Genomic DNA, 22,711 nt, shown 5'->3' on the forward strand with positions numbered 1-22,711 from the left:
GATGTACAGCGGGGCACGCTCTCTCATTTTCCCTCCCTGAGAGAATTCAAAGAAGCCCATCCCGATCACTCACTCAACGATGATTATTTACAAGGTGCGATCGTTGATATGCAAACTGCATTTGGGAGCAGATTTTGCGAGTGGCGAAAGGAAAAAACGAGACTGTCTTTCCTTGTCACACACCCCTGGAGATTGACCCTTCCTTGTTGAGCACATTCCCAGTAAGGGGCACGTTATGCACGTTCATTTTGATGTTGTTTTTTGGAATTCTCAAAATAAAAAACATCAAAAATCTGATTTCTTTACTGCATTTCTTTAATTTCATCAAAGCAAAACAAGATGCATTAATATTGTAAATGAAGTTAAACTTGAACATTAAACGTAATTCATTGATATTGTAATGAAGTTAAACTTTAACATTAAACATAATTCATTAATATTGTAATGAAGTTAATCTCAAACATTAAACATAATGCATTAATATTGTAATTAAGTTAAACTTGAGACGGCATCGTACAACAGAGTAGTCACGTGGTGCGTCATTCTCTACAGGATGCACTGCAGGGAAAAAAAAACATTTAATCATGAAGGCTCAGTATGTATTTGTAGCCAACTAAATCATTTTTATTGTAGGCTAATATAGCTAATATAAATACATACAGCATGTGTTGCCTTCATTATAAGGCTTATATAAGGCTTTTAATTTTTTGCGGCTCCAGACATATTTGTTTTAGTTTTTTTTGGTCCAGTATGGCTCTTTCAACATTTTGGGTTGCCGACCCCTGATCTATCCATTTAAAGCAGTATAGTCAGAGACCTGTTTACCTTAGCTGCCCTACCTGTCTACTTGATTTTTGTTAATGTTTTGTCTTTTGAAAACTTATGATTTATGGAAAAATAAAACGTATTGACAGAACGTCAATTTAACCATTCAACGTCTGTGTCTTCCATATGTTCGGCTCAAACCTTGATTGTTGTTGTTATTCGAGCCAGTTTTGAGTTTGGGCCGTAACAAAGAGGTTTAATATGTATTAGTTGGATTATAAACCTAACCATTTTGTGTGCGTGTGCATACTATGTGCTTCTGAATGGCTGTATTTATTTCCTGAATAGTCTTGTGTAAACAGCTAAATTGCTTATCACTGCAAATCTTCGTCACGTAGCGTGTTGTTAGGACATGGATTAACAATGTAACCTGCTCACCTAATGTTTACATTCGTAATATTTACATTATTTGCTAATAAATAACCTCATGTGAAACTCTGAATCTCCGTCTCAGTTTGGAATCTGCTACTTGTCCACCAGAGGTCGCGTTTCGGTCACGGGCGCATGCTTTGAGAGCCTTTCGGGGTGATAAAATAAAATTGGCTAAAGTGGCATTGAACAGGTTAAAATAACCAAAACAAAGACAGATGTTCCGGCACATAACACACATTTTCAAAGCAGAGTATCTGAATTCAGCATTGTTTTTCAGATAAATAAGAACGTTCACTTGGCATGTTTTTTTAAATATCTGCAAACATATTGTTGTATTTGTATGCTTTAGAAGAGTCAAAAACTTACATACAGCACCTTTGTGTGTTGGTTATCATTCTTCTCACAGCTAGCTGCTTGGATTAGGCGTACATCTGTCGTTTTCAGCTTATGTACTCATGTTCATCTGCAAAAGTGACCATCAAGGGTTAAAGTTTTACCTCTAGCCTCATGTGCGGTTATTTATTAAAAAGCTTTTCCAACACATCGTAACCTTGGATATGTAAACACAGGTAAATGATGACAAACCTTGACATTCAGTCCTGTGCATTTCCGTTTTTTATTATGCTATCAGTGCAAATAAACACCAAAAAGACAGAACATAAGAAAACCGAAAGGCTCCAGTTTGTCACAGGAGAATATGAAAACATTATTTTTTTTGTAGTTATTCACAATTTTTGCAGAATGATTAAAAAGAAGCTGTATTTTAGTTAGTTAAAACCAAACGAAAGCATTCAGAAATCAAAACAATATGCACATTTTTTTATTTCCTCAGGTTTGAGCGCTGGCTCAACAGTCTAGGACTGCATTTGCAGACAGATTACGGTTTAAGTACCCATCTCTCCATGATAAAAACATCTATTTTAAGACTTGACATTTCCCCATAACACAGGGACTCCCCATGCGTGTGCATGCTACAGGCAGCAAAGAGCCTCGGACAGAGCAGTAGATGAACAGATTATCATTAGCACAACATAGACATGCAGAAAAGTCTCGTTCTCCAGTACCCTATGTACATTATTACAGTCTTATATACAACGCAAGACATTAAAAACTACTTTTTTGTGTGTGTCTTCAACAATACAAAATAGTCATCTCCAAAGCAATATTTACATAAATCGTTCTAATCGGTGTAAAACATAGAGAATATGGAATAAAATCTTTGTAGGATAATGTTTAAGACTTGAGTGATGGGCTTTTATCTGAAAAAAAAAAAAGTAAAAGAAAATAGTGAACATATTAACAAACCAGACTCAATCGAATCCCTTCTCACAGTAGAGCGTCTGATTCACACAGTATCATGACACATTGATAGTCCATAAATATCATAATGAATCCTCAGGGCTTTGGTGGAGAACCTGTATCATCTTTCAGTATTCCTGTCGACAACATAAACGTGAATGCTACATACAGAATATTTAGGTAAGATACAAAACGACTAAATCATACAAAATTGTAAAAAGATACATTTCATTGGCTAAAAATATGACACTCAGGTTTGTTTTTTGTTTAACGTCATGCCATTACCACCACATAACAGCTATAGTTTCATTCCGGATGAAAAATAAAGCACTGTAAATCTGACTAAGCTACGACTATAGAACATTCCAGTAAATGTTGTTGCTCTTCTATCACATGTGAAAACCCTCTTGATACCTGATAGATTACACGGTCTTTCTCTTAACGTTTGCTGTAAGAAAATATACTTTATAGCTTGACATTTCAATGCCACAAATTTGATATTGTGCTTAGATTGTTCGGTTGTCTTTGCTTTGATAAACTGGAAGGGGTCCTGATTTGGCTGGAGATAAATATAGTGTGAAATTAGCGGTAATGTTACTTGATTCCTCAAAATTATGGATGTTCTTCATAAATGTTCTAAGTTGAGGGAGGAAGATACGTTTTTTTTTTTCATGTGGTAGATATTTTACATTGTGCTGGGCCATCACACATACAAATGCTAAATAATTATAACAGAGAATCATGTGAACGTCTCATTCTCAAACGTACGCATGAATACATTTGAAAGTGTTGGTGAACAACCAAACTACGTTTTAAACTGTGCGACAATGCTCTAAGGTCAAATTTCAAATCATAATAATAGTAAAAGATAAATCACAGACAATTGACCATACAAATTGTTTTCATGGGTGCCCATCTACCATTTTTCCACAGAGCCATTTAGGCTGTCTTCTCTCTGGCTGTGAAACTGTCTGTGAACCGGAGAGTTTATCCTGTGCTCATAGTCACCCATGACGCAGTGGGGCGACTGCATCTGATCCCGCATCTCAGGTCTGAGCTGACCATTTCCCCGCTGAAGCATGTAGTAAAGAATCGGATTAGACCTGGTTAAAGGGGGTGAGTCTGGACTAGATCTCTCCTCCCTGCTAAAAGTTTCTTCAGGAGACCCCTCAGGTTCTTTTTTAACTGGTTTAGGGCTGGCTTTGGGAGAGACATTAGCCCAAACTGGGGTATCAACGGGTGTGGGCGTAGTTTTGGGGCCAGAACTGAAAGAATAGGGATACCATGGTAAGTTTGACAACTCTTGACGGAAACCAGACTGGGTCAAGTTCCCATTGGCTGCACAGTTTGCCTGAGGGATGAAGGGACTTGGGGTACCTCTGGGTTGGGATAGCTCCTTCAGACAGTTTTCTGACAGGAGAAGTTGCTTGAGAACATTAAACCCTTGGCTTTCTCTGGAGAGAGGAGTTTTGTTCCCTGGACTCCCTAGTGGTTCATCCTCCTTTAGTTTTTCCAGCCCTCTACCTTTCAATTCAGGTGTTCCAGATGCTGGATTGTCGCTAGTCACATCTTCAGGCGGTTGACAGAGTTCACTACTTAGACGCTCAGCTAACTCAATGCACAGTTTTCTTTTCTTCGGAATTGGACTGTGAAAATCCATTGGCTCCTCTTTTACAGTGTTCCTGACAAGCCTTGTGTGTGGGCTCGAATGGTATATGGCATTCTGCTGTTTCAAAAGCTGGCTGAGAAGTCCAAATTTAGCAGCTGTTTCTGTGGGACATAGCTCAGATTTGATTGTGTCCTGTACTTCAGCAATGGGGGAGTGTTGTGATGATCTACTCAGGTGGTACACCCCATCATTGAAGCGGTCTGATTGAAGATTCTCTTCTACTGGCTCCTTTTTGATGTTAGGGTCCAGAGGAGGTCCATTTGAGCTGTCACACTTAGCAGAGCCCACCCTTGCCTTCTCCATCCCCCTTGAGGTTACTTCTAAGACTCTGTGTCCACTGTTTTTTTCCTTTTGGGAGGCTGTTCCCAGTAGAAGCTGCAGTACTGTGCGCTTCTCAAGAAGGTTTTCTATCTGCAATGATGAAGCGGGTGATTGCTCACATTTGGGGGAACCTTCGTCCAATACAGGGGGACTGTTCTGTTTGGCTGGAGTGACAAGTCTATTCAAGAAGGCCTGGGGCTTTCCAAGCTCAAGTACTGGACTTTGCCTTTTGCTTGTCAACTTGTGAGGGTGTAAAGGAGGGGGAGAAGGTGACAAGTTCTTTATACCACTCTGGGCCAAATTCTGCAGTAGCTTGCTGGCACTGAACGGCGGCTCCATCTTTTCACTTGAGTGAGCTTTAGACTTGCAGAGATCTAAAGGACTGGACTGGGCAACGGGTGAGGGGAAGGAGTATGAAGGGGAGACTGAGCTGAAGCTAGCTACTTGCCGGTCCTGAGGGCTCTGTGTCCTGGAGTCCTCTGGTGTGCCAATGCGTTTAAGTGAGCCTGCAGTCAAGCAGCTGATTACTGAATCAGACCGCAAACCAGGATGATCTGAACTTTTGTTTACCTTCTCATTATTTCTGCGGTCCAGCAGTAACTGCATTAGAGTGACCTTATCTTGGGATTTTATGTCCGGGCTGGCATCCAGATCTACGGCCTCGTGGACCTTTGGCACAGAAGTTTCCGGCTTCCATTTGTTTACGAGAGACTCTGTGAGCTTATCCATCAAGGGGGGCAAGGAATAGCAGGGCTCAAATTTTTGGCAAGACGTTCTGCTTTTCATGGAAAGGTCGATGGGGGAACAGCTGGACAAGCTCTCAGCATCACTGCTGTCTTTGGTCAGGCTGTTATCCGGGTTGGAGAACTCGCTGTCAGACTGCAAGGAAGAGGCACAGCTTGGGAGGATGCCGCAGTCTTCCTCTAGGTGTCCGTTTCTGGTGAGCTGCTGTTGGGAGTTGTGATTGTTAAGAAGTAGAAGCAACAGACTGCTGCAGTTCTGTGGCGGTCGACCGTGCCTGTCAAAAGGCCGTCTCTCTTTAGGGGGTCTCGTGGAGGGTGAGGAAAGGGAAGGGCTGCTTTTGCTGGAGTTAACCACTAATGGGGGGATTGTTCCGTTTTGAGCATTTAAGGAGCTTAGCATGTCTGGGGTGGTTGTTGGCTGTCCCATGCTGGGAGGTCTGTTATCCTGTGTTTGTTGAGTAGCCATAGCAGCTAGCCTCTCACTTGCTGATCGACTGGTTAATTGTGCTTTTAAAGCCTGCTCTCTAGAGTATTGCTGTAGATGAGCCTCGCTGGACAGCAACAATGCCAGCTGACTGCAGGCGACACTGGGTTTGGGTGAAGGTGCCGGACTGGATCTTGTCCGAACCATACTGGCAACAGCCTTGAGTCGTTCTGTGCAAGACATTGATTCAGAGCTTGTGGGCTGGGCAGAGTTTTGTGAGGACCGAGGAGAATCAGAGCCTCGGTTCTGGTTGCTCTGTCGGCAATAAGGCACAGTGTTATGGTTCTGATGCTTGCTTTTCCTCATGAGGCTTTTCAGGCGGCCTGATGCTGTGCCGTAACTCTGGTAGGTTTCCTTAGGATCAACAGGCGCACTTTCACTGCTCTCTCTGTCGAGCTGTTTGTGGCTTTGAGAAATGTGCTGTGACAAGGCGACACTCTGCAGCCGAGAGCTGAAGGACTGCAGCAGCGAAGCCAGCAAGGTGCTCTCTCCCTGCCCAGAGCCATCCAGGCCGCCTTTGTAGTGCTCCCTTCTCTGCCCATTTACCTCCACTCCAGTGCTTGATTGTTTCTGGCTGTCTTCACTCCATGCTCCTGAACGAAGCAGCCTGGCTTTTTTAAGGTGCTGCGAGGTTGCACTAGGCGGGCTACCCTTTTCTGGTGAAAGGGCGCCATGGTTGTGCAGCTGAAATGCCCTGGTTACGCTGTTGGCATTCTCTTCATTGTTGTGGACAGGTTCTGATCTTTGTGTAGCAGTGGCAGCAGGCCCAGTGTTGACCGGATGCATTAGCAAACCTTCCAGATATGTTAAAGCAGCAGAATCCTGGTGAGTTTCAGGGCCAGACTCCACCCCATGAGTCATGTTCAACAGTAATATGCCCTAATGTGGTGTTTTACAACTACTGAAAATGCCTTAGTAAGATCGGTGCCATAAATGATCAGAGCAGAGAACTCCAGCAGCTTTGTCTCTTTTCAGTCAGAAAGTTTTGCATACAGGTAACGTTAAACACGGCATCGCTGTGCATTCAATGAGTAAATCCACACTGCTTTAAAATGATGTTGTGAGCGCATTCAGAGGAATGAGGAGGTTTCTCTGTCCTGATGAAGCATATGCTCTATATTTGGTAGTTCTTCAGGGACTAACCAAGAGCTCAGTGTTGCCTGTTTGCTCCTCTGATCTCGAATGTGGCCACACGGGAACCTACAACACAAGAAAAGGAAACATTAGATGAGTGACAGGCGTCAACATCCCAGCATCATCAAAACAACCACCGTAACTGTCTTTGAAGTCTCTGTCAAAACCAATTAACACAAAAAAACTAATTAAATGCAAGAAAACGAACTTCAGAGTAACACAGAACTTTTTTTTTTACAGAGACTCCAGCAATTGTCAATCAAAGTGGCTCCTTATTTTAACATTTGTTTTCATGTGCAGTGGTTGTGTCCATTATTTCCAAAGCCAAGCATTACTGAGAATTATCAATATCACCACAAATTAAACAAACATCTTTAAGTCTTGGCACAAACTGCACATTCAAAGATTTGTTACATACTTAATATTTTGAGTGGATGCCCCTTGGACGACGTCTAAGGAAAATAAGATGTTCCACAAATGTTTATAAATGTATTTTGTGCCTAAAGCATTTCGGTTTTGTAATAAATGAAGGTAATCGATGGATTATTTGTTATTATTATTATTTTTTTTCCAATTTTTTGTTTGTGTTGTGTTGAGTGTGTCATTTTTGTTATATGTGAAGCACCACCATGCCAGAATGAATTGCCCCATGGGGATTAACAAAGTTTTAAACTTCCTGCTAACATTTGAGCACTGTTGAGCGCGTTCTTAAACGGCACTGATTTGCCATTGTCGTTACGTGCTCAACAGAAATGACTGGAGAAAAATTTGGCGAGATATTACAAGTGCACCCAATAGCTGATCGTGGGCGGTGTTATGCAAAATAGATTGTTGTGCTGCAGGGTATGTTTCTAATACATTCTGCTTTTATTCATTCTGTTGTTGTGTATTTATTATCGTTTTTAGCTATTTGTCATGCATGAATAGGCATAGGTCGATAACCGTTTTCAAGGTATACCATGGTTTGGAAAAGTTAAGGTTTTAAAACCGCCAAAACATTCGCTATACCATTCCATTCCTAAGGTTTTTTTGTTTGTTTTTAGTACAACAGCATCTTCAGCAGAAATGATATACAAAGATGCGGTTTTAAATTATTGACTTTTTGACTTCTGCTGTGTTTACTGCTCCAAAATATAAAATAAGTTTCTCAAAATAAAAAATTTTTGCGTTTAAAGGGGGGAAAAGTTTTTGTTTTTTACCCAGACATTTAAAAAGATAATATTTTACAGCAGTAAATGACAATACCGTCAAACCGCAATATTTTTATTCAAATATAAAAATAATATTTTAATTTGATTCATGCCTATGTATGAATTAAACATGGAGGTTTTTTTTTCTCATTGTCGTTGTGAATTGTATTGTTTATTATTTAATGGAATTGTGCATTGCGTAATGTGCATTGTTCATGATTTACACATACATGATCGCACTTATGTTTACAGTAAATATACAAGAGAAGTTTTTGTGGGGCCCTCCAAGAAACACATGGCTCTAGGCCAGTGAAGTTTTATAAAAATTTGTTTTGGTTTTTTTAGGACAACAGTATCTCCAGCAGAAATAATATCCAAAGATGCTGTTTTAAACTGTAAATAAATCTGTGTTTTTAAAACAAATGAAGACAGCAGAATTCAATTAATCTTTTAAGTTATTTAGCCTGACATGTTTAGCCACTGCTCCAAAATAATATAAATAAAAAAAGCCACTGACCTAAAAAAAAATTAGAATATTCTGTTTTCAAAGAGGAAAAAAAAAAGTTTAGTTTTTTTACCCAGACATTTAAAAAGATTATATTTTAGAGCAGTGAGCACAATACCTTGATATTTTTATCCAAGTTTATCGTACCATCAGAATCTTATACCGGCCCATGCCTATTCCCAAAGTGGGGGTCGGGAACCCCCCAATTTTATTAAACTATTAGAATTACCATTATTGTATAATAACCCACTGAAAATGAAAATAGTAGTTCATGGATTCAGCCTTTCAAATTGTTTTTCTATTGGATTATGACCCTTTGGGTGATTACATTATATTAAAGACGGCAATAGCATCAGATGCAAAAGATTGATTTTATGGCACCAGGTTAAACTTTCTGGCATATTTACAGCACTCAAATACAAGTCACTGGGGCTCGCAAGTCACTGGCATTGATATTTTGGGGGGTATCATGGGCTGAAATGTTTGGGAACCCCTGCCCTAGGCGACCGCCTATATTAGCTCTTAGATTTTTTATTATTATTATTTTTTATTTATTTATACAGGGTCAATGTACAACATGACATGTTGTGCCAGAGTTAGCTATAGAGCTAATTTACATCTGTAGTCCCTGGGCAGGAAGTAACAAATTTAACCAATACAATATACACTTACAATACAATAAATACAAAACATCATTGTCAATTAAATGAAATCAAATCAGTGGCTGCATATTTGATTTTGTTTGAGCCAAATTTTAAGAGCAGTTATAAAATGATTAAAAGTGATGCTCTCTCTGATGTACACTGGTATTTTATTCCATCTATCTGCTGCTTTAACTGAAAAAACTGATTGTCCAAAAGCAGTTCTCTTAAGTTTAACTGAACAATCACCTCTAACAGATGACCTATAGTCTGTCTTAAATTTTCCTTGCCGACGATCACACATTGTTTGAGGGGTGGTGGTGCAAGATCATGAAATATTTTATACATTAAACACACATCAGCATAAAATAGGCCAGCACTGCAGGCAAGTCAATCCACTGAAACAAAATGTTTGGTTTGGTAATCCTCAATCAAGTCTGACCATTTGCTTCTCAGATGACATCAGTTTGTCAATATCCTTAAGCACGCCCTTTTTACTGTTTGCAAGGAGGGAATGATGCGCAAAAAAGCAAGCCCCACCCCCTACTAAATATTCGGTTTGATTTTGAAGTATGTTAACATACTGAAATAAAAGTCTTGGCAACTTCCGGTTCAAGCTGACTTTATAAACAACAACAAAAACTTCAACCCTTTTCCCTTCCAGGTAACATAACATGAATCCTGATTCAAAAAAGGTCTGTCAGCAGCCCCTCACGCTCAGGCCAGTAGTGGCTCAACGGAGCTGGCAGGTGTAGAGGGGCACACATGGCACACCTGTCAGACGCTCCTCCACAGAGCCACGGCATCAGATAACATGACAGCACCGCTGGCCGCTCGCTCCACGGGCTTGAACCCTGTCAGAACTGCTTCCATAAACACTCCTGACTTCCCACTGTCAGGGCCACCACCACAAAGTTTAATTAATACAGGATTCCAGCTCCCCTAAAGCAGTGCTCAGCTGCCAGAGAACATCTTACCCTCCATGTCCTGCCCCTTCAGCAGCGGGTAACGTGTTATAGCGGTTTGCCGAGGAGTTAAGCTCGACCTTGAGCTGCGGATGCTGTTACAGCAATTCGACAGCAAGCACACGCCTGGAATATCCTGAATGTGCCGTAGTAACTTTAGATCCTCCAGATGACGTGACAGGAAAATCCAGCGAGAATCAGCACAAGGTCACACGCATTTAAATTTGATGCAAACTGCATTAAGTTGCAAAGGTCGAATGCGACACGTTACAAGTGCGAGGAGGAAACTCATGCATTAACTAATTCAGTCTCGGTTACATGATCGGCCCAAGCCACTGACCTAAATTTAACAACAAAGAGGACGACCTGCTAGAACGGGGCCATCTGACGTCTCGCGCTAATCTTAATGGGTTAGATTAAGATTAATTTCCCACCAACGGAGGTGCTGCTGCTACCCTACGAATAAAAGTTCAAACTTGGGGCAGACGGGAGTAAGAAGATAAACAGACAGACTGGAGCATAAGAGCAACGTAGTAAACACATCACTCAAGAAAAATCAATATAGGATCAAGCTAGATTAGAGCTTGTCCATGAAAACAAAAGGAAAAGAGTTGAGTGAAAATGAAAAATTCGCCCATTATTTACTCGCCCTCATGTCACTCCAAACCTGAATGGCTTTCCTTCTTCCAGTAAATGGTAGTCAATGGAGAACAAAACACCAACAGCAACAGTCAAACAAGCTTGAAATGACATGATGGTGGGAAGCAATTGAGTATTATTATTTTGGGGTGAATTAATCTTTTTAACAAGCAAGACTTAAGAGATACAGAGACTCGGATATTTATTGTTTAACACAGGGGTGCCCCAAATTATGTCCTGGAGGGCTGGTGTCCTGCATAGTTTAGTTCCAAACCCAATTAGACCATACCTGTCAACATTGGGATGTGAAAATAAGGGATATGCCCACCATAATAAGAGATTTTATTGGAGTAACAAAATTGTTGAAGCTACAAAATAAAAGTCTCTACCCAACACTAATATGCTGCAAGGAAGAGCCAGGATAAAATGTAAAACAACTCAGAATGTGTTCGTCTGACAGAAAAAAAGACATGTATACACAGAGGATGGCTTGAGGATGAGTAAATTAGGGGGGAATTTTCAGTTTTGGGTGAACGATTCATTTAACTTGGACCTATTTTCCCCCTTATATAATATTTCAAATAAGTATTTGATGTCCTTTGAGTGTGTATGTGAAGTTTCAGCTCAAAATAGTCCACAAATAATGTTTTAGAGCTCTTTGAATCTGCCCTTTTTAGGCTTTGATGCTAATTTTGGTGACTGTCGCTTTAAATGCAAATGAGATTGTGCTCTTTTCAAAAGAGGGCGGAGCTACAAATGCCTATGTGTCAGCATAGTGGCAGATTTAAAAAACAAGACTAATATTCTATGATAAGGAGGGAGGGATTGTCACTAATGGGCGGGGCTTTCCCCCTCTGATGACACGTACAAAGTGAGAATGTCAATCAAAGTGTTTCTTTATAAAGTATGATTATAAAAAAATGAAATTAATAAATGTTTACCATTAGAAGCTGGCTATATTTACACAGGTAGTCACCACACAACTGTGTAACAGGTCCCCTTTAAGTAAATGTAATAACCGATTTCCATCCCTATTACAGTCCATTACAACAGGAAGCAGTCATATAATAATAGGTGCATGAAATATGAGATCCCGCAGCATACACGTCATTCACAGCTGAACAAAAAAAATATGTACAAAATATGTTTCCTCTCTCCCCCTCCATCTCTCTCCCTCCAGCGGTCCGCAAGTGATTATCCATTATCTCTGACAATGTCAAACATTCACACCCAACAGCATTTTAAGTGATTTGACTAGCCAGTGGTGAAGGGAACAGTGGCAGACGGGAAGCTTTATCATGGCAGGGCGTCCTTCTTTGCTCACCCAGACGCCACGAGCAGGAAGGTCAAACCATCATCAGTGGCTGAGAGGCAATTTCCCCTGAGGAGCCGGACGGAGAAGAGAGAAGAAAAAAAAAAGGTCTTAACTGCGAACGCCGGACTTCTTGACGCAAATGTCAGGGATTTGATTTCCAAAGCCAATCCGGCTATGGTTACATGTCGGGTGTGAAATTAATTGGAAGCCAAGCCATCCCACAAAATACTAGGGCTGCACGATCTTAAGAAAAAAAAAAACTAATTGCGATTTTTCTGATCAAAAATGTGATTTAAAATAGGGCGATGCGATTTGGGAAAAAAAATATCTAGGTTGCGATTTTTTTTTTCCGACAGATATTGCATCATCTATATTTATATTGGATTTACAATTGAAGTTTGTAGTTAAGCTTCAGCTCAATATTCTGTACCAAATGCAATGAGTGTAGCGAATAGTAAACATAAATAAAATGACCTTACCTTTCTGTAAACAAGTTAAACTCAAATTAGGGAGAAACTAAAATCAGTTGTAAGCGGAGAAAATATGATATACTATTCCTTCTATGCTAATGAAGGACTACTAAGACATTCCAAGCATGGGATGGGTCCTCTTGGTGAGGCAGAGTTCCTCACAGCTCCGATACACATCTCTGCCATTCGCTTACAGTAACCTTGTGCTTTTCACCATACACAATTCATCTGCTCGTGATCTTCCTTCATATAACTGTGTCATGTTTGTTGTCATTTGACAGTTTATGACTTCAGTGTTGTAGTGATGAAATCAACAGAGACATTGATTGATTATATTTTAATATACAATATATTTACTATTGTTGAGTCATGGCTAGGCCCACACGGAATCTGCGCTCACATAATTCCGCAGAATTCCACAGATTTTTTGCCCATCACTAATTCCGTTTATTTTACTTGAGTAAATGTGTAAATCTGAATTTATTCAGTTTTTATTCAGTAATTTATTACTTTCTATTTCATATATTAAGGTTTTAGTTATGATACTCCACTGGCTAGTCCCAAAATAATTCCGCAGAAATCTGCAGATTTTTACCGAAATTCTCCGCAGAAAAAGCAAAAAACATCCGCAGATTCCGTCTGGCCCTGGTCATGGCCTGAGTGTTCAGCTGGTTTTCACTCATGTTTGATGATGCTTTGCTCAGGGTATAATAAGGAAAGGTAACTGTTGATCTAGGAGAATGGCTTTTACTCTGCTTCTCCCGCACACCTGTGCATAGCCTCATATGCTAACAAAGCCAGTTTCCCTGACTTAGTTGCTCAGCAGTACACGTTACAGCTAATTTCTTTATACAGTATGTTAGTTTGTTTCATTCTACTGTCTGTGTATTTAAACATGTAACTTAATAAACAACTTTGCCTGCTTTAAGACGTAGAGATTCTTTCTCTTTGTCAATGATGATAACAACTTTAATGGAGTCAGATTAATTACAGTGGAGTCAGATAAATAATGGATTTAAACAAGCCATCCTTCAACTGCTTTCTGTTTCAGATTATTGGTTCAGAATAGCAGCGTAAGTTTCAAGCCTTACAAAGTGTAGTTTATTATATAAACAAAAAACAATAATGATTATAAAAAAAACTGAAAACTCAGCAAACTAACATGGCTGAAACATCTCTGAAATTGTACTTTGCTGCTGTTGCTTGCTACTAGATCGAGTGTCACTGACAATACTTTAAGACACTCATGACTCAATTGGCTAGTAAGACAATTACACATAGACGGCAGTCAAGCATATTTTGCTGAAACAATATATTGTGCTACTTGTTACCATATTTGATAGTGCATTGAAATAATCACAGCTTTTGTGATTTGAAAAATTCGGTTTAGATTAATCATGCAAAGTACCCTAACAAAAAAAAAGTTTAATGAATGACCCCTATTATAAGGAAGCATAATCCATTTGTGCCATTTAAAATGCATGATTAAAAATAGGGTTGAGCCTCAGGAACTGTGCTGAGAGTCAAGGTCAAGTACGTCTGAGTCTCAGCGCACGCAACAGCTGGAGTCCATGCAAAGCGCTCAGTGTTAATAAAAAGTGACAACCCGGCCCTCGCTGTGCGTATCACTAATATCTGACACCAGACTGGCAGACGCTTCCCCGGCGTTAAAGGTAAGCCAAGGTTAAAGAAATTTGAAAAGAAAGGGTGCCGCGAGAAGCGCTTTCCATCATGTTATCGCAGGCAGCTGGTGTTCACTCGGGCTCGCTCAGATACGCAGGACAGAATTTCTAAATCCAATATGGCTCGAGAAAATTAAATAAGGGGAGCGACGTGCTAGCTAAACAAACATGACTGTATCGTCCACACCACTGAACTTTTGCTCTTTTGGAAGTAAAGCATAGGAGCGAATAAACAGCTGCTGCAATGCCATGGAGCTCAGCAAACTTGTTAAGAAACGAACCAAAAATGCCCTTGATTGTGAACTTTTAGGGGGGAATAGCACGAGCAATTAGTAAGTATTACAGAACAAACTTGTATAGATGCATTATATCTTATTTTTATAAAGTAACATAAGGAAACAATTTACAATACCTTGTACAGCATTTATTAATCATAGTTAAACATTTATTTACCAATGCATTATTAACATCCAAATTCATGCTTGTTATTGCACTGTGAGTTAAAGTAAGGCAAGTTTATATACAGTTGAAGTCAGAATTATTAGCCCCCTTGTTTATTATTTTTCTCAATTTCTGTTTAAATTAAAAATTTTTTAACACATTTCTAAACATAAGTTTTAATAACTCATTTCTAATAACAGATTTATTTTATCTTCGCCATGATGACAGTAAATAACATTTAATATTTATGATATTTAATATTTAAAGGCTTAACTAGGTTAATTAGGTTAACTAGGCAGGTTAGGGTAATTAGGCAAGTTATTGTATAATGATGGTTTGTTCTGTAGACTATCGAAAAATATATAGCTTAAAGGGGCTAAAAATTTTGACCTTAAAATTGTGCTTAAAAAATTAAAAACTGCTTTTATTCTAGTAGGAAAAAAAAAAAAAAAAAAAAAACTTTCTCCAGAAGAGAAAATATTATCAGACATACGGTTAAAATTTCCTTGCTCTGTTAAACATCATTTGGGAAATATTTTAAAAAGAAAATTAATAGGGCCTCGAAAATTAATACTTTTGACTTTAACTATATATATATATATATTCACATGCTGTATTTATAAGATATCATTTAACCCAAAATTGCCATTTCTGTCTTTGTGTAATGTATTTGCGACAGCAAAATCACATGTGAAGTGAGCTGAATGTAAGCTATCACGGAGAAAACGGGCGAGCGCGCGCCTCTGAATGAAGTCTACTTTAGTGAACAGATCCAGCATAGGGTGTGAATAACAGGTAATAAAGTTGTAAATAACATTTAGTTTGTGGCACAGAGTGATCGTTTGGGAGCCGTGAGGGTGGTGAACCGCTCTTAGCAGTGAAAATGAAGGCGAAAGCGCACACAGTGTTGCCAGATGTAGCTGACTGATTCCAGCCCTAAAACCTGCCGAAATGCAAAAGTACCCACCCAGTCTTCTGTATTCACGAAAATCACGTCAGTGACGGATTGAAAGCAGAAAATTACAGATTGTCTCAAAACACAATAACTCAACATCAGAATTATTATCAGCATTAATGACCAGGACAAATCTAAAGTCTGTTCAGGTCTACCATTCCAAGTCTATACAAAATTTAGCATTTTAACCACCAGTACAGCAACACAAAAGCCTATTGTTGTTTTACCATATGTTTGAGAATAACAATAATAATAGCCCACTCATATTAACCTTTTATAACTACAGAATCGTGAGAAAATCGTGATCTTTTAGGCAAAAAAAAATTAATAGATCAGAATCGTGCAGCTCTATAATGCATTATTGAAGTCCATGCTTATTAGTATTAGTTAATGCACCGTGAGTTAACATGAACTAACAATGAACAACTGTATTTTCATTAACTAACGTTTACTAACATGAAGAAATACTGTAGTAAATGTATTGATCATTGTTTGTTCATATTAGTAAATGCAATAATTAACACTACAATATTAACTATACTATATATATATATATTCAGATGACAGAAAAGTGTGTTGGCTCCCCAAATAACTTCTTTAATGTCTAACTGAAGACAAACTAAATAAATCACCTAAATGAGAGTACATTAACAGCAGGTTTTCATTTTTGGGTGAACTATCCCTTTTAAGTGTACTAAGCTTTAAGCTGCAAGTCTAAAACTTTTTTTTATGTGTCAATTTTATAATCGGGTAAGGTCACTCTCGCCTTCAGCTCATTATGATTCTCCAGAGCTTTCACATTTACAAACTTCAGCATAAGGCCGGAAATCAAATGCAAAACGAAGCTTCTATTCATTTTCTTAATCGATTAAGTGCACTTAACCAATGAAATGACAAAGCACCTGAGTTTCTCCTCTCGGCACATCGTTCCAGCTGGCACCAACACCGGCAGAACATGCCAATGAAATGCCACCCGACTACGATTACAGATTCTCATTGACTCTAGGCTCTTATCACTGGAGCGGTGGAGCTTGCTCTCGCTCCTGCTCCTCCCAGAAACACTGGCCAACTCCGCCATATCTACTCACCCGCTGTCTCCTTAATCACAACACGACCAGCTCCAAATCCATCTCACCCCGATCCTCACTGAAGCTCCAGTTTCCACACCTACACCTTTCAGGCGCACGCTACTAAGTTTGACACTCCAACAAGATGCTAAACTAGAATTTAAATCGCAATGACACCCGTTGAGTTTATTTGGACTGCAGCTGGTAATGACCCGGCAGAAAACAAAGCCCTGTTCTTATCCTGTACTAGGTTCAAACTTGTAAGGACTCTTCAGCCCACCATGACGTGTACCTCTCAAAAAATGTAACTACACGTCGCAACACTATGGGTAGGGATGTCGTCTGACATCAAGAAGGTTGTGCCTTGGCTGGGTCAGTTGGCATTTCTATGTGGAGTTTGCAGGATCTCCCCATGTTTGCGTGGGTTTCCTCCGGTTGCTCTGGTTTCCCCCACAATTCCAAAAAATTCTCGTCCTAAATTGTCCATAGTGTATGTGTGTGAATGAGAGTGTATTGGTGTTTCCCAGTGATGGGTTGCAGCTAAAAGGACATCGCTGTGTAAAACATATGCTGGATAAGTTCTTTCCGCTGTGGCGACCACAGATTAATAAAGAGACTAAGCCGAAAAGAAAATGAATGAACAGTATAATTTAAACAAAATTAAATAAAGTAAACTCTTTAAACTCTTAACGTAATCTTACTGCAAGTCTCAACTTTTTGATTTAGTGGCTACTTCGTATGAATTTATATGATCTGATTCCTACATATTAGTATGATTTATTCATTCCCCAATTATGGCTGGGTTTGGGGGCACACCTCCTTTAAAAAAATCGTACGTTTTCGTACAAATTAAACCCTATAAATTTGTACATATAAGCTACTTTCCTGACGATACGTAGTTTCCTTGTGAGATTGAAATGAAACTTACTAAATTGCTGTGCAACTGAATAGGATTCATTATACACTGTAAAAATGCTGGGTTGCACACATTTCCTTCATGTTGTCCCAAAAAAAATCGATTAAGTTAACTTAATTGTTTTGACAAATTTAAGTGGCTTGAATAAAACAAGCTCAACAAAGCAAGCTCACCTCAAGAATTGTGTTGATACAGCTCATTTTAAATAAGTAGTTTAAACAAGCAGCAATAATCTTTTTTGTTTGTTTGTTGGAGTGCAAACAATTAATTTTATATCCTTTTATTACTAAAATAATACTTTAACTATTTTATTGAAAAACTTTAACAGAAAAAAAATTTAATTGTGGAGAAAAAAAAAATGAATTAAACCTTACATTACGAAAACCACACAACCCAGGGTTATCCCTCCACAATTTGACAAGCGTTCAGCACGGATGTGAATTCCCATGCTGCTGCAGTCTTACTCCGAAAGGTCACCTGGACGGATGAGTCAATTTAAAGCACACAAATACACACAAGCGATCCATTCCCTCTCCAACAAAACGCCTTTAACAACTGCTGGAAATCCTCTGGGACGCCGAGCAGCAATCCTCACATTCGCAGGAAGTACGCAAGAAAATATAAGCTTTGTTTAATGACGGCTAATGAGAGCGGCCCCGCATTACGAAGCCAACGGGAGCACAGACAGAACAGCGTCTTCACTGCAGATCTCAGGAGGCTCAGACAGGTGAAGTGTGGTAATCAATTTGCTCTACCGGCACGACTCCTCAGCAGAATACTAATGAATCTCTCTCTCTCTGCACACACACACACACACACACTCACAAACAGAGAGTGAGAAATAATCCCAATCATGCACACACATTTCTACTCGTTTTCTTTGGCTGAAGGGAATGAGAAAACAGCTGGGCTGATCAGTGCCGGCCTCGAGGCTGTGTACAAGATTACACCAATACTCCACACTTCACAATAGCTACAGGGGAAAACCAGGTGAAATCAAACCTGAAGTGCAAGCCCAGCTGTACAGTGCAGTTTGAACACACACACGTGGACACACTTAGAGCCTGAGACATACAAAACATACACCTGTGCCACCACACACAGGAACAAACGCATCTGAGGTAAACATTCAGTCAACCATATGAAGACTCAAGGAGGAATGCAAGTCAGATTAAGCTGCATAACATACTGTTCTAGCATTGACATTTTAAAACACAGTATTATAGAGTTTGACATTGTTAGGAGGACCAGACCAAATGTGGAGGTGAGCCACAATTTAAAGAGGTCCTCAATTTATGGCCCATACCACGATTTGTGCCGGCCTTCTTGATGACGCCAAAAATATTTTGAAATATTGTAAGAGAAGTTTTACTTGTATCACATCTCTGTGTGATGATAATGTTGGCAAAAAAATTATATTTTACATTGTAATTATATTTAAAGTGTTTATAAGCAAGAAGGACTTGTGTTAAATAGAAAAAAGTAATAATGAGTAAATTATGACAGCAATGATCATTTAATAGACAAGATTTACTGAAAAAAGTTTTTTTTTCCCCCAAAATGTTTTGTAAGTCAATTTTATTTATGTATTCTCGTGTATATCTTTTAAATGTATATTTTTTAATAGAAAGCTATGCAATATTGTATTTGTGCATGTACATTAGATTAGTCAGTACTGAAGCCAAATCTGGAGCTCATCTAACAAAATAACTTAAGATAACGGCCCAAAAACTAGTATACCCAAATTTATATGTCATAGAAAAATATTAAATACAAATTTGCAAAAGAGGAAAAATCCATGTTGGCTTTAAAAATATATATTTTACATTGTAATTATATTTACAGTGTTTATATGTATGAATTGTGTTAAATAGAAAAAGTAGTAATGAATAAATTATGATAGCAATGATCATTTAATAGGCAACATTTCCATTTCCTTTTGGCTTTTTTCCAAAATTTCTGTAAGTCAATTTTATTAATGTATTTTCACATTTATAAACTAATCTAACTATAGTAGTCATAAAAATATATATCTAAAATCATTCATAAAAATCTTCCCAATAATACAGATACTCCCAGCTAGAGATGGACCAATTAAAAATATTATACTGAATTAGGATATAATTTATCTAAATAACAAAAGTTGATTTTCATTCATTCATTCATTCATTTTCTTGTCAGCTTAGTCCCTTTATTAATCCGGGGTCGCCACAGCGGAATGAACCGGCAACTTATCCAGCAAGTTTTTACGCAGTGGATGCCCTTCCAGCTGCAACCCACCTCTGGGAAACATTCACACACCCACTCATACACTACAGACAATTTACCCTACCCAATTCACCTGTACTGCATGTCTTTGGACTGTGGGGGAAACCGGAGCACCCGGAGGAAACCCACGTGAAGGCAGGGAGAACATGCAAACTCCACACAGAAACACCAACTGAGCCGAGGTTCGAACCAGCGACCTTCTTGCTGTGAGGCGACAGCACTACCTACTGCGCCACTGCCTCGCCAGTTAATTTTTAATAAAAAGCTATTTTCAATGAAAATTATTTTATACGCATGTAAGAAAAGAAAAAAAATCTGTTGATGGAAACACCATAATGCATATAAATATTGAAAATATGCATTAAAAACTCATGCGCAAAACTGAGTAGGATAAACTTTTTACTTGAGAAGAAAAATTCACACGTCACAGATGAAAGTGAAGAACAGGGGTGTCAGCTTCTCCTACTGCAGCAAATTTCATTTTTACTTTTTGTATTTGGTGCCAGTTAATCAGGAAGTGATGATTTTGTTCTCTTTGACTAAATGGATGGAAATGCTGCTTTATTCGCACGCCTTTTATGCAATAATCCAGTTTTGTGCATAAATTTAATTCACGTTTTTGGATGAAAACAAAGCTACTGACAAGCTCTGGAAATGTGCAACAATGGGAATCTAAAAGTGTGCTGATATTAAAGACTTACTGAATATTCGGGCACCAACCAAATTTAAAGGGGTAGTTCACCAAAAAAAATTAACTCATCTTCTAGTGTCAAATCTCTTTTGTTGGGTTTCTTTCTTCTGTTAAACATAATAGCAGATACTTGTAATGTTACTTGATACTTAAAATGTTAAACCTAGTAGCCATTGACTTCCATTACATTTTTTACCGAATATGGTTGTCAATGGTTCCCAGTTTCCAACATTCCTCAAAATATCTTTTTTTGTGTTAAGCAGAAACTCATAAAGGTTTAAAACCCCTTGAGGGCGAGTAAACAGTGTGTAAATGTTCATTTTTGGATCAATTGTCTCTTTAAAAGCACCACTACACATACTCCACTCACTTTAAATGCAAATCTCTCAACAACTGTGTCAATTTAATTAACATGACAGTAAAAAGATGACCGATAATGACTGGCAGAATGAAGAACAGATCTTGAAAATTATAAACTGGATACATTTATCATCATATATTAGGCCACAAGCCTCAATACAGAAAAGCATAAGGCCACAGCAATTGCTAAGCTGTTCATCGCCTCTGTTCAGCGGTCAACAGTAAAGCCAACAGCACATTTTACATCAGCAAGAATAATTCACTTTTTACACAGAGTGTCATTAATCGCCTCTAACAAGAGGACACGGCCTCACCTTGACAGTTTCACACACAGCTTGAGAGCAGAAAAAAATGCTGTGCACCGGAAGCTGACATCCTGACGTGTGAAGACAGCCAGCAGCTAGAAAACTAGACTGAAAGCCTCAAACTGAATGCACAGAAAAAAAGTAGTATAAAATAGGTCGCTGCTGATGTTTGCGCCCTTGACACACTGACACCATCATGTGACACTCTGTCATCCGCCACCTGGCAGAGCCCCGCCCTCTCACTTCCTCATCCCGGTGACCCGACGCCATTGAACTACATCGCACCCCGCTACACCAGCAAGAGCTAGAGAGGGTCACCGTGCCCTCATCTGTAATCCTCTGCCATTCTTCAGGAGGAGGCGGCACCTGCCACAAGGGGAGAATGCCCAATTAGGCAGCTGTCACGCAAGGCAGAGGCTCTAAACTCATCCCTGTCGAACTGGAGAGCAGCTGTGGGTGCCAATTACAGAGAAACATTAACCGCTTCACTTCCAGAAAAAGGGAAAGAGCCTGGGCAACACATGATGTGCAACGCTTCCAGGTTTCCAGCCTGCAAGCACTGGAACCTGATTACCAGCATGCCCCATTCATCCCACCGCACACACCAAGATCGGTATCTTCTGTGAAAACTACCTAACATGTTGAACAGGGTCTGGCCAATTAAATCATTAATCAACATTTAACATCGTGTCCCTACTACACACGATGCAACGAGATGAAAGCTATTTTTCTATATTAAAAGGAGATTCGGACCTAACGTTCCTGGCAGCAATGAGAGGGATTTCCATGTGAGAAAGGCTTTCGATTTCTGTGACGTCGCAGCAGAACAACAGCATAAACTACAATGACACTGATCACCTCAGGTACTGATTATAGGCTTTATTCAGTGTTAAAAACGAGGCAAACAACATCATAATCTACAATGACACTGATCACCTCAGCTACTGATTATAGCAGGGGTGCCCAAACTTGGTCCTTGAGAGCCAGTGACCGGCAGATTTTAGCTTTGATCCCAATTAAACACACCTGGACTAGCTGATCAAGCTCTATGTAGGCATACTAGAAACTTCCAAGCAGGTGTATTGAGGCACTCCAGGACCGAGTTAGGACACCCCTGGATTATAGGCTTTATTCAGTGGTAAAGTCGTGGCAAAACAACAGCATAAACTACAATAACAATGATCACCTCAGGTACTCATTATGGGCTTTATTCACTATTAGAGTTACAGCAAAACAACAGCATAAACTACAATAACAATGATCACCTCAGGTACTGATTATGGGCTTTATTCACTATTAGAGTTACAGCAAAACAACAGCAAAAACTACAATAACAATGATCACCTCAGGTACTGATTATGGGCTTTATTCAGTGTTAAATTCACAGCAAAACAACAGCATAAACTACTATGACTATCACCTCAGGTACTGATTATGGGCTTTATTCAGTGTTA

The 22,711-nt window shown here is 39.2% G+C and overlaps 1 protein-coding gene across 2 annotated transcripts in view; it reads right to left on the reverse strand.

Annotated features, from left to right (window-relative positions):
- Positions 1-1,794: 1,794 nt before the first annotated feature.
- Positions 1,795-22,711, reverse strand: part of nrip1b (nuclear receptor interacting protein 1b) — a 56,591-nt gene continuing 35,674 nt past the window's right edge. For both annotated transcript variants that reach the window (XM_005169195.6, XM_021479444.3), the window contains exon 2: positions 1,795-6,913. In XM_005169195.6, coding sequence (XP_005169252.2) covers positions 3,413-6,574 — 3,162 coding nt within the window. In that variant the 5' untranslated portion in view covers positions 6,575-6,913 and the 3' untranslated portion in view covers positions 1,795-3,412. The remainder of the gene's footprint in view (positions 6,914-22,711) is intronic.

Source organism: Danio rerio, chromosome 10 (genome assembly GCF_049306965.1).
Source record: "Danio rerio strain Tuebingen ecotype United States chromosome 10, GRCz12tu, whole genome shotgun sequence".
In the NCBI taxonomy this organism is placed as follows: domain Eukaryota; kingdom Metazoa; phylum Chordata; class Actinopteri; order Cypriniformes; family Danionidae; genus Danio; species Danio rerio.